The sequence below is a fragment of the Homarus americanus genome, unplaced genomic scaffold (assembly GCF_018991925.1).
Source record: "Homarus americanus isolate GMGI-L3 unplaced genomic scaffold, GMGI_Hamer_2.0 scaffold31037, whole genome shotgun sequence".
Classification (NCBI taxonomy): domain Eukaryota; kingdom Metazoa; phylum Arthropoda; class Malacostraca; order Decapoda; family Nephropidae; genus Homarus; species Homarus americanus.
Window position 1 is genome coordinate 20,930,100 of NW_024722227.1, and position 14,161 is coordinate 20,944,260.

The 14,161-nt window shown below is 38.4% G+C and overlaps 1 protein-coding gene across 1 annotated transcript in view; it reads left to right on the plus strand.

The window, feature by feature from the left end:
- The window catches only part of LOC121862630 (phosphatidylinositide phosphatase SAC2-like), a 192,007-nt gene that overhangs the window by 56,690 nt on the left and 121,156 nt on the right, over positions 1 to 14,161 (plus strand). The window contains 1 exon segment of the mRNA XM_042360948.1: positions 12,511 to 12,672. Coding sequence (XP_042216882.1) covers positions 12,511 to 12,672 — 162 coding nt within the window.

The following is a 14,161-nucleotide window of genomic DNA, read 5'->3' on the forward strand; positions in this document are numbered from 1 at the left end:
CTATAACGCGTGTTTTGATAACGCGAATTTGCTCTAACGCGATTTATGAATTAGGAACGATATTTCTATAACGCGAACGCTTGTTTGCTATAACGCGATTTTTGCTTACTATTTCTCCAATTTTGTGGTACAGTGGGGTATGCTATAACGAATCTAATTGGTTCTAGAACCTTGTTTGTTATAGCATTCGTTCGTTATAGGATTAATCCGTTCCAGGCCCCCAAATACAACCACTTAACACTGAAAAATATAATATAAAATTGTAAAAATTGTATAAAAGTGCATAAATATGCATCTAAACCCCTGAAATAAAGAATATCATTAATATTTGTAATAAAAAACAATAAATTAGAAAAAAACAAACAAAAAATTAAATAATGTTCGTTGTAGGAGTTTCGTTCGTTATAGCATACCCCACTGTATTAACTGTGAATATAGTAAAGAATATCAACGAGAAGCGTTCTGGTGATAGAATTCCCGGTGATGATCGTAAAAGAAAGGATATAACACTTGAAGAGAAGCTCGATTTTATCAACCTCAAAATCACCCTTCTCCCCCATCAACTAAAGTGTTACATTTACTGTATGATTTCATTATTACATATGAATGTAACATTTATTTAGACTGTGCTATCCTTTGTATTAGGCTAACTACTAAATTTTTTCGATTTCGAGTAATCTGCACCTAACCCTATTTTCTCCATAAGCCCTGTTATTTCTATTACGCGATTTTCTATAACACGATATTTTACATGAACACGCGGACTTTGAACATCAGCTCGATGAACAGGCTTTGTGTGAAATATAACAGAGTCTAGAACTGCTTTTAGTGTCCTTGTGGGCTAGCCGGTAAGCGTTCCCTAGTCCCACCCAGTAGGTCGAGGGTTCGATTCCTTGCTGGTGAGGTCGTTGATTATATGTTCAAAGTCCGCGTGTTAAATGGACTAAAAATGAAGTATATATATGTACCTCGCGTTTCATACCAGCTGGATTCGGTAAAATGCTACTGACACCACATACGAGGCACGGGCAGTTTCCCAATGAGGTTCACGGCGCCATCAGCTCGATGAACAGGCTTTGTGTGAAATATAACAGAATCTAGAACTGCTTTTAATGTCCTTGTGGGCTAGCCGGTAAGCGTTCCCTAGTCCCACCCAGTAGGTCGAGGGTTTGATTCCTTGCTGGTGAGGTCGTTGATTATATGTTCAAAGTCCGCGTGTTAAATGGACTAAAAATGAAGTATATGTATATATATATATATATATATATATATATATATCTTGATAAAATCACACGGGAAAATGGAAACAACGGAGTACCTTAGCTTTCGTCTTTATTCAAGACATCTTCAGAGGCAACTGGATTACATGGACAGAGAGAGGCTTAAATATACAGGGTGACCTTCCCTTCCATTTCTTGATATGCTTATCATGAGAAATGACCAAAACTATAAATTTAAGGTATATAGAAAGCCCACACAGGTAGACAGTTTCATTCACTTTTTATCGAATCACCTTGAGTCTACCAAAATGTCAGTTTTTTCTGCTATGTTCCTAAGATGTCTGCGTATTTGTGACTGAATTTATTGACGATGAATTTAAACACATTCGTTCTATTGCACAGAAACTTGGGTACCCTTCTGTGTTTGTTGATCGTTGCTTTAAAAGGGCTAAAAAATCCTTTCATTCCTCTCAAACCAGACAAGTTCCTACACTTAAGAATATTTTGACTCTGCCCTATCGTGATGAATTTGTCCCGTTAGTTCGGTCCCTCAAGCTTCTAAATATTAATGTTGTTTTCAAGTATGACTCAACCATTACCAATATGTTAATAAGGAATAGCCCAAGTTTGAATGTAAATGGAAGTGTTTATTGTATTCCATGTAGCAAATGTAATTGTAATTATGTAGGTCAGACAGGAAAAACACTGCAGATCAGAATCAAACAACATAAGTATAATATCAGAACTGTATCTGAAAGCAGTGCCTTGTTCGTTCATGTTAGGAATAATAATCACCCCATTGCTTGGGAAAAAAGCTTAGAAGTATTCAAATCATCTTGTGTCACAGAAAGACTTCTGGTTGAAGCTAGTTTGATTAAGGAATTAAAATCAATAAACCTTAGTGATGGTCAGTTCAAAACTGATAATATGTTACATAAATTTATTTGTCAGTGGCCCAAGGTCAAAAATGTTTTGAAAACCTTTGATCTTGATGTATGATAGTTATTTTGTGGGTCCCTTTTTTCTGACCTGACCTGTCTAGTCACGTCATCACCCTTCTCTTAAGCTCCTCTACGTGTGTGTTGGTGTGTGGATTAGTGGATGTCATCATTATGACCTGACCTCATGTTTTTAGGTCACCCTGTATATTTAAGCCTCGCTCTGTCCATATAATCCAGTTGCCTCTGAAGATGTCTTGAATAAAGACGAAAGCTAAGGTAATCCGTTGTTTCCATTTTCCCGTGTGATTTTATCAAGATATATATATATATATATATATATATATATATATATATATATATATATATATATATATATATATATATATATATATATATATATATATATATATAATGTTATGGTAAATATCATAAAACACACATAGGCATGGCTAGGTTTACTACAAAGTGATGAAAAGGGTACGCTTAATACTGTAGTCCACAAAACATGTAGCTATGTTTTTCTTATTTGGTCCCCCATCATACGAGTCTGTTTTCTCTCACATCAGGACGCCTGAGTCCTCCGTTTTCTCTCTTAATCTTAGAGTGCACCAGAGACTTCACTATACAGCTAGACCCCGACTTACGACGGGGTTAGGGACCCAAATCCAGGTCGTAAGTCTGACATGGTCGTAAGTCTGACATGGTCGTAAGTCCGACATAGATAAAAAATCTACAATGAAATACAGTACAGTAAAAGTAATGAATAATGGTGAATGGATACAGTACAGTGAAAGTAATAAATAATAAGGAATGGTTACAGTGCGACTGAACACTTACCTTTAATGTAGTCAGCTGAATGCACATGGGGCCCCCATAATTTTCTAATTATACATGGAGCCTACATTAACTGGAAACGTTTCGGTATAGAAAATGCGTGTCATTTGAAAAAAAAATAATTTATTTATTTATTTATTTATTTATTTTTTTAATCTGCGGCGGTCGTAAGTCCCGACGGTCGTAAGTCGTAGCAGTCGTAAGTCGGGGTCTGTCTGTGTGTGTATATATATATATATATATATATATATATATATATATATATATATATATATATATATATATATATATATATATATATATATATATATATATATATATATATATATATATATATACACAGTTGTACCCCACTTAACGTGGTCAATAGAACCCAGAGGGTCCCGTGTTAAGTGAAATCCGTGTTAAGTGAACAACAGAACATATGGGATTAATTCCAATAGAAACAGGCCCGACCCCCAAACTCCACTTTTTGAAGACACATAACTATGTTGTAGTAAAATAACATCTTAATTTTATGATGGTACATGCACACAATTAATACTTAAGAGAAATACAGTCGCCAAGTTAATGTCCATTCAAATAATGGACTCAACTCCCTCCCCCTCTCACACTACACTGCCGGCTCTTCCCTCTCTGAGAAATTTTTTGGGGAAAACCACTAAATTTTAATAAATAATACCTCAAACTAAAGTTAGGATAATACAATTGACATTGCTGGATTCCTTGTAAGACCAGGAATATTTTGAATATAAATGTCATATATTTTGCATAAAAGATAACATAGTTACCCAGAGAAAAAATTTTATCTAAAATTTGTATGTCTAATGCAAAATATATGATGTTTATATTCAAAATGATCACCAAATTATAAGAATTCCAGCAATGTAAATTATATTCTGACCGGGTAATTTGTATGAATTTTATGAGCTAAAACAAATATCTTCAGTTAATAAAAACAAAAAATAATCTTCACGACACTATCTGTCAATCAAAGTACCCCACCTTGCCTCCCCCCTCTTCCAACCGCGCGGTCAGTCGCAACCCTCCCCCCCACCCCCCACCAATCCTCCCTTCAAGAGATGTGGGGTGAAAAAAATAAATTTTAACATTTTGTATTAAATAATACCTCAGATTAAAGTTAGGATAATATAATTGACATTGCTGGATTCCTTGTAAGACCAGGAATATTTTGAATATAAATGTCATATATTTTGCCCAAAAGATAACATATTTACTCAGAAAACATTTTATCTAAAATTTGTATGTCTAATGCAAAATATATGATGTTTATATTCAAAATGATCATCAAATTATAAGAATTCCAGCAATGTAAATTATATTCTGACCGGGTAATTTGTATGAATTTTATGAGCTAAAACAAATATCTTCAGTTAATAAAAAAAAAAAAATATTCTTCACAGGGTAACAGATGGTCGGTCGGTCCCTCCCTCCCTCCCCCCCCCCACCAACCATCCCAAGGAGATGTGTGGGAAAACCAGAATACTTAACTTTTTTGTAATAAATAATACCTCAAACTAAAGTTAGGATAATATAATTGACATTGCTGGATTCCTTGTAAGACCAGGAATATTTTGAATATAAATGTCATATATTTTGCACAAAAGATAACATAGTTACTCAGAGAAAAAATTTTATCTAAAATTTGTATGTCTAATGCAAAATATATGATGTTTATATTCAAAATGATCACCAAATTATAAGAATTCCAGCAATGTAAATTATATTCTGGCCGGGTAATTTGTATGAATTTTATGAGCTAAAACAGGCAGTCAGGCAGGGTGGCGGGTGGGGCAAATCTAAAAATAGCGTCTCGAGCCGGACACTCACCGCGTATATGTGGAAAAAATCCGTGTTAAGTGAAAATTCAGCTCTGGCGAGGCACCGCGTATATGATAAAACGCGTTAAGTGAAACCGCGTTAGGCGGGGTAATACTGTATATATATATATATATATATATATATATATATATATATATATATATATATATATATATATATATATATATATATATATATATATATATATATATATATACATATACAGTAGTACCCTGATTTATGCGGTCAATTGAACCCACAGGGTACCGCGGAAAGTGAACACCGCGTAAAGTGAACAACAGAACATATGGGATTAATTCCAATAGAGACTGGCCCGACCCCCAAACTCCACTTTTTGACGACACAAAGCTATGTTGTAGTAATAATATTATCTTAACTTTATGATGGTATGCACACACAATTAATATAGAAGAGGTTAGGTTAGGAAAAATAAAGGTTAGGTGGAACACTTACGGTAGTAGAAGAGATGGGTCGGCATACGGGGATGGAGGCTGGTTCTGAGGCAGAGGGCAGATTACTGGCCCTCAGGTGAATCACCATCACTATCCGCCATAGTTGTCAGGGCCTCCCTGACAAATCCCTCAAAGTCACCTTCACTGTCACTGTCACTATCACTGGCTCGGGCTGGCTGTGGTGGGTTGCGGGCGAAGAACTCGGTAATGCTTTTTTGACGGCTACTGTTGATGTTGTCTTGATACACCTTGATGTACGGCTCCATAGCCTGCACCAACCGTTGGAGAGGAAGAGCTTTAGTTTCTCTGCGCACTCAATGGTACCCTTAACATTACTATGCGTTAACTTGTGTTCTTCTGGGGTTGACGCACCACCTCCCTTTTCACTGACGTGATCTTCCAACATCTCGTTGGCAGTCATTTCAGGATCTCTGATCACCTCCAGGATGTCTTCGTTGGTGGTCTCGGAGAAGCCTTCAGCTGTAATACTGTGCGCAGCTTCTCTGGCAAGGTCCAATGCCACTGTAACAGACTGAACCTTACCAGTCACAGGTTGACTCCGCGTCTCACCTGGGATACCATGCAACACATGCCTCCATGCGTGACGAAGATTCCGGCCCCGAATCTTGCTGGCAGACTAGACAACGAAGGTCTTGGTAGGCAGCTTTTTGCAAAATAGACCGGATTCGTCCATGTTGAACACCTGGTCGTCAGTGTACTGTCCTTCCTCCATAACCTCACGTAAGAACGGAGGAAAATCTCTAGCCGCCACACGGTCAGCACTCGCTTCTTCACCACCAATGTTGATGTTGGTGATCTTGGTCCTCTTCTTAAACCTATGCAGCCAACCAGAGGAAGCATTGAAGGGTTTGGGCTCTGCAATTCCCATCTTACGTGACACTGCTGCGTACAGTTCACTGGCGTACTCTTGAAAGGACCGCGTGTCCAGTGTCCATCGTCATGTTGCGTCGCGCTTGACGAATCAAGTAACTCACCAGCAAATTTTCAACCTTTAGCAGCACTTTGTTCTGGCAATACTTGATCATTGAAGCACCTGCAGACTTTGTGATTCTCATGTGTTCTTTGATCTTGGCTGCATCCTTCTTAATAGTACGAATTGTAGATTCGTTGACTCCATGCTGGCGCGGGAGATCAGCTTGACGTGTTCCTTTCTCCAAATCTTGAATGATCTTTTATTTCACTTCGTAGCTTAGGGAACGTCGTATCATCTTTGGCTTAGGGCGGCTGGGTCCACGTAAGGCAAGGTTTCTCTCCGGGGGCGGTGGTCCGGCGGAAGCCATTTTACAGAACAATGGATGCACATTTACACGGTGTGGCCTGGAGGGATGAAACTGACGCGGCTAGGTCAAGCGTCGTCTTTCCTCCCTCCCGCGGGTGGACACGTCATATTACTTTAAACCAATCACAGCTAGCAGCAGAGGGAGGTAAGGATGCATGGCCCAATCACAGTCTGATACGTCATATGACGTCACTGATAACGCAACAGAGACACCCACTGCGCAACCTTACCGCGCGGCTTGCCCAAGCGGGAGAAGCCGGGAGGGTCAAATCTAAAAATAGCGTGGCGCCAGACACTCTGCGCGTATATGGGTGGATGCATCGCGTAAAGTGAAAGTCCGGTTCTGGCGAGGTACCACGTAAATATGAAATCGCGGAAAGTGAAATCGCGTAAAGCGGGGTATTACTGTATATATTTTTTAATAATATTGGGACTTAGTTATTATTCATATGAAAATGTAATTTTATTTTATTTTTATTATATTTTGGTCGGGAATACGAATGAAATACAGTGAGTTCTGCTATAACGCGTGTTTTGATAACGCGAATTTGCTCTAACGCGATTTATGAATTCGGAACAATATTTGTATAACGCGATCGCTTGTTTGCTATAACGCGATTTTTGCTTACTATTTCTCCAATTTTGTGGTATTGACTGTGAATATGGTAAAGAAGAATATCTCCAAAAAGCATTCTGATGATAGAATTCCCGGTGATTATCGTAAAAGAAAGGATATAACACTTGAAGAGAAGCTTGATGTTATCAACCTCAAAATCACCCTTCTCCCCCATCAAGTTACATTCATATTTTTTCAAGGTAAAGTGTTAAATTTACTGTATGATTTCATTATTAGATATGAATGTAACATTTATTTAGACTGTGCTATCCTTTGTGTTAGGCTAACTACTAAATTTTTTCGATTTCGAGTAATCTGCACCTAACCCTATTTTCTCCATAAGCCCTGTTATTTCTATTACGCGATTTTCTATAACACGATATTTTACAAGAACACAATTATCGCGTTATAGCAGAACTACCTGTAAGGACGTAAATTGAATTGGGTCCTAAATTAACTAGGGTTTTAAATATGAAAAGTTGATGGTCGAACCGTTGTTATCGGAGGCTTTACTGTATAGATTTTTAGTTTAGACTCTTGGAAAACTCCTCAGCACACAGAAACATTATGAGGATGTGGGCTAGTGTTTGTGTGTGCAAGATGCTTAGTTTAGACACTCGAAAAAATTTTTTCCAGTAACCGGAAATATTTCCGGGGATTGGGGATTTTTCAGGGTTTGAGAAAGTCATCTGGTGAGCTGGAAATATCTCATTCCCGGAAGTGCTCTGCACCAATTGTTCCGGCTAACGGGGATATCACTTTAGTAGGTTAGAAAAAGATAATCACAAAATGAATGTCCCAGTCTTATGAAATGTTAGACATACATGTTAGTCAATAGGAAATAACATAATTATTACTGAACTCACCACCTGTGGTTATTGGTGAGTAGGAGAAGTTGGTGAGACATTGTACCTCCTCTAGCAGTTATCGCACATCTGGGAGTGAACGGTGATGCACTACCAACTTACTCCATGTTCATACAACTTCCCAACACCTTCACATGGTTCCTTATTATTACACTATATCCAGTAGGGTCAGGATATATTGTGAGATAGGGTCCAAGGATGTTCGCTATATACTAAATCGCGATACAGTGGGGTATGCTATAACGAACGGATCCTACTACGAATATTCCTATAACGAACGATTTTACCTATAAAATTGAGAATGCTATAACGAACGCAACTCCTACAACGAACGCGGATGAATACGGGACTATTTCGCCTGTCGCATGAATATTGTTGTACCGCGACCCACAACAAGAGCGTCAGGCGCCATCTTTGTTTCATTGTGTAGCCAGTGCACCACTGTTATTGTTGAAATTTCGTCTTTTGATGTGGAAATTCGCGTTATTTGTATAACTATTTTGTTATACAAGTATACAATTGTAACAATGAGTCGTCCAAAGCGAGTGGGAAAGCTAATAACCCTTGAAACTAAGAAAGAAATTATAAAGAAACGTGAGAATGGAAGTAGCATTGCGAAACTTAGTGATGAATATGGGATGGCTAAATCGACTATATGTACGATTTTGAAGAATAAAGAGGAGTTAAAAACTGTGCAAGTGGCTAAGGGAATCTTTAGACTTAGCAAAGCAAATTGTAATGTGATTGAAGAGATGGAAAATTTACTCTTAGTGTGGATAAAGGAGAAAGAAATGGCAGGTGGTAACATTAGTGAAGCTATAATTTGTGAGAAGGCTAAACAATTGTTTGAGGACCTTAAAGCCAAGACTCCCAGTGGAAGTGATAGTGCTGTGCCAGTGTTTAGGGGTACCTGCATGCTGAATAACACTAAGGTAAGATAAAGTACCGTATTTTTTACATTTTCCACAGAATTTTTTCAGTGTTAAGTGGTTGTATTTGGGGGCCTGGAACGGATTAATCCTATAACGAACGAATGCTATAACGAACGAGGTTCTGGAACCAATTACTTTCTTTATAGCATATCCCACTGTATATATAATTACATGTAAGCAATGGGGAAAATTGTGTTAGGTTCTGGAGGCCAATAAAAGTGACTAAATTTGACTTAACGAGTTTATTTTCTTACTAACTAAAGCACCAATGAACAACAGACTCAGGAACACCAGACTCGGCAGCTGATGCACCATCCTGGCAACACCAGACTCGGCAGCTGACGCCACACTGCCATCCTCACCTGACATCCCACACCTGCATAAACGAACAAACCAAAAATATTAGTTACAGTATTAAATCTTTTACATTAAGTTTTCCATTATCCTCACTTCCCTTTTCATGTCACTAGCAACCCATTTACACTCACCTTAAAATTCGAAATCTGCAGCAGAGTCGGCTGCTGACTCGTCACTCACTCAAAGACTGAGCGGGCAAGCATGAAGGTGTGGGTGAGCAGCCACGGTGGCACCTCTGGTGAGCAAATAACACATTTGTTTGCCATGGCGGTACATTAGAATTATTTCCTGCCCGATTTCCCTCACAAAATAAAAAAAATTATTGCTCTATATAGGAAAATGTCGATAATTTTGGTAGCCGCGTTATAAAAAAATCGTGATATAAAGTCGCATTATATCCCGACCCTACTGTACATGACATTCACCACTCTGTGGCTTGAAGTGGCAGGGCTTGGGAGCTGGAGTTTTAAGTGGGTATTCCCAAGAGGTAGACACACATCCTTCCTCTGTGGTGACAACTGTTATACAGTCCCTCCTCGACTTACGACATATGCGACTTATGACAACCCGTACTTACGACTGTCATTGTCATTATATTATATTATATTAAAATATTTTACATTATTTTCGAGTCCAGACGTTTGGTCGTAATGTCTAACTATGCCGTACGACAACTTCGGCTGGCACGCTGCCGCATGTGTACAGCATCCACGTCGTATCCCGCTCAGTTTGTGTATTAAAAAGGTAAAAGTTATACAATTATTACAGCACGATCAGGATGTATAGCGAGATAGGGTCCAAGGATGTTCGCCATATACTAAATCACGGTATAATTACATGTAATCAATGGGGAAAATAGGGTTAGGTTCTGGAGGCCAATAAAAGTGACTAAACTTGACTTAACGGGTTTATTTTCTGACTAACTAAAGCACCAATGAGCAACAGACTCGGGAACAACAGCCTGTATGACTGATAATTACATAATAGGTGACCTTAGCAAACCTTACCTGCGGCTGTCAAAACAGATCATCCTCAGAGCCAGGGTGAAGGTGGTTTTAGGCTTAAAAGTTTTTATCATAAAATATGGCACAGTTTAAAGTTAGCTAAATATAAATTGCATTGCTGGAATCCTTGCAAGACAACGAATAATTTGAATATAGACATCATATAATTTCCACAAGAGATAAAACTTTTAGTCCCTTGTACTCAAATGTACTAAATTATTACTAAAATTTATATGTCTAGTGCAAACTATAGCATGTTTATATTAAAATTAATCACTATCTTACAAGAATTCCATCAATGTTAATTATATTCTCTTAGGTCAATTCATTGACATTTTATAAAAGAACAACATAAACTCCCTCTATATGACAGATAAATAAATACCACACTAGGTAACTGTTGTCTGGCTCTGGCCCAGCTGTCATAATAAATCAACTCCCCTCTGACTTCCAGTAAGGGTGACTGTGGTTTTAGGCTTAAAATTTTTATCTTATATAATGTCACAGACTAAAGTTAGCAAAATATAAATTTCATTGCTGGAATCCTTGCAAGACAGCGAATAATTTGAATATAGGTAGCAGGCAGCTATCAAACAGGGAGGTACTACTGCCTGGGAAGATATTGGAAGCATAATGTGTTGTCTAATGGTAGACCCTGCTGCCATATGGCATCACAAAAGTTGTGACCCAGTCCCAGGTTGCTGATCTGACTTTTTGCCCCATTTACACACAATTGCAGGGTCTCAATTGTTTCTCTTACTTTGACAACACAATATACATACAGTACATTGTTTTTGACTATTGATCTTTTTTTTTAATATTTGTATTTTTTATGATCTCATGAATAAACATGAAACCTAAAGTATTTTTAGAGAGATTATGATAAGTATAAGTATAAATGAGCAAAGTTGTATCCCTTCAACATTACGTTACATAACATTTTAAAATATGGAGTGAGAAAGCAGAAAGGTTTGGGTGATTAGAGAGATGTAGTGGAAATGAGTGTTGCCAAGCACTCCTCAATAGGTGATGTACTATCTCTTAATCCACAAGAGTTAAAATGATGTTTAGGGAAAATTGATATATACAGTATGTGGTTTTTTTTTTTTTTTGCACACCAGGGAGTCGATCGCCGAATCACTCTTTCGTAGTTATCGGGTTAATAAACTTATACTGTATTGTGTTTTCAAGCGTCACATTTTTTGTAGATCCCATTCCATATGATTAGGTTAGGTTAGGTTAGGCTAAGGCCTTTTTAACTTACAACCATTTTATCCTTAACCAGGATGCCATTAATTTGGAGACATGTATTTGTATTCTCCTTTGCATAGGTTCATAAAACCCAAGTGAACTACAGCTACTCCTCGACTTACGACCACCCGGACATACGACCGCCCCAGTCGTACCAAAATTTTTTCAAATTACGTATTTTTGAGTCGTGACGTTAGTGATTGCGCTGTTTACTGACAAATTTTTTTTTATAATTCCCTTAAGATGGCTGTCAAGCTTAAAAGTGAGAGTTTTGTGGTGCTGAGAAGAAAAAGAGACACCCATTTTAGATTTTCTATGTATTATCTTTGCATTTTCGACTTACGACCAATTCAACTTATGACCTGGATTTGGGTCCGTAAGTCGAGGACTGCCTGTGCTCTTTTGTTATAACATTCTATCTCTCATTCATGTCTTTATCTAGTATCCTATTTATTGAAGTTAATATTCTGACATCTTTAAATTGTCTACATTACACAACTCTAGTTATAATGGAAGAATATTCTGAAACCTATGTATGTCTACAAGGAACAGTATGTTGTCTGCTGAGCTGCGTGTGTTGGCTCATCCCTGTTGACCATACAGTAGTAGGCTGTAGGAAGTGAACAGAGTACAGTATCAGATGGTAAAATGTCTTGTACTGTGATACTATACTGGGTAAAAGGAAGTGTGTATTTTTTTATTTTAATGTCATTTACAACTTTGGCATTTAAATATAATTGGTTATGAACCTGATAGATTTCTTTTTCTCTAATTCCCATCATAGTCATCACTTTCCACAGTCAGTCTTCCTAATCATAAAGACAGCCACTGTGTACTGAATTGTACGTACAATATTTACAAATTAATTTTCCAGACTGCTGTTGCCAAATCAGTGTTAGAAGGACAGTTTGTCAAACTGGGTATGATCCCTCCTGAGCATCCGCTGCCACCTGCCTGCCGCTCCACCCTCCAGACCATGTGGGCCAATAATGGAGACACCATAAGTAAACAGTATGCAGGAACCTCAGCCCTCAAGGTAACTAATCATGTTTACTTCAGTCGGTGAGTTTTGAGATTGCAGTATTTTATTGGAGATGTTTCTCAAGTTTATTTCCAGGGGAAGCTTGTGATGATCTATGTGTCTATTTGTGCATATGTCAAAATTTATGAACAAGATAACTTGCACAACTAGAATTGAACAGGAATGATACATAGTTTACAGACACATCACAAAATGATCTCAAACAAGTATTGTACTGTATTTTTTGTCTTATCATCTAGAGTCATGGTCCTTTGGACTTTGCCTTGACATGGTGGGGATTTTAGCCACCTTTAGTGGTGACCACTTGTTGATGCTTTAAATCTCATATGAGGCATTGTGAGCAACAAAGGCGAGCTGATAAAAATAATGTTTTGAGAATTTTTTTTCCTATTTCAGTTCATAACTCATGCAAATTTTTATCAAATTTCATAATTTTTGTCTTATATTGTAGGTTTGGGGTAATACATCATGAATATGTCTGTAAAAAAATTATAACTTTCCATAATATGCCTTAATTGCTGATGGTAAAAACTACCTGTACAGTAGTAATGTAAAATAATAAAATATTTTATGAGATGGATTTACAATTTTCTGAACTTTAATCGAGACGTACCTGGCGCTCCTTTCGGAGCAGCCAGGTCAACTGTTAAGTTGGCCCATACCAACTCCCTCCCCTGAACTCTCCTCCCCACCGGAATATCAACAAGTTCTCGCCAGAAGTAACAATTTCATTTAGGAAAGGAATGGAACCAGTGTTAAACAGAGGTGAACAGTTGTGAACAGTGCTTAAGTCAGTGAGAACAACTCAACAGTAACAGTCGTACCCAAGTTAACCTTCACACAGTGAGGTCCCAGGTACCCAGTGATATCGGCCCGTGAGACCCAACAACAACCAGCGATGTGTTAATCCGTCTACGATAGGAAGGCCTGGGACCAAACCTCACTCATATAACACCATCTGTGAGGGAATTACTACACCACGTCAGGTCCCTCATAATACCATCTGTGAGGGAGTTACTACACCACATGAGGCCCCTCTTAACACCATCTGTGAGGGAATTAATACACCACGTGAGGTCCCTCATAACACCATATGTGAGGGAATTACTACACCACGTCAGGTCCCTCATAACACCATTTGTGAGGGAACTACTACACCACGTGAGGTCCCTCCTAACACCATCTGGGAGGGAGTTACTACACTACAGTCAACCCTCGCTTTACGCGGTCCCACATTCCGCGTTTCCACGTTTACGCGGTACCCTGCCGAAACCGGAATGCTCACATTCCGCGGTGCGTGTACCCCTTTACGCGGAGAGCCGCTGGCGAGCCGCGCCATTTTTGGATCCAAACCTCCCGCCCTCTCCCACCATCCGCCATGTTGTGTAAGCGGCGTGAGCAGGGTGCGCACAAGGTCGCCCAGTCATCAAAACATTACCGAGTTCTTCACCCGCCACCCACCACTGCCGGCCCAAGTCAGTGA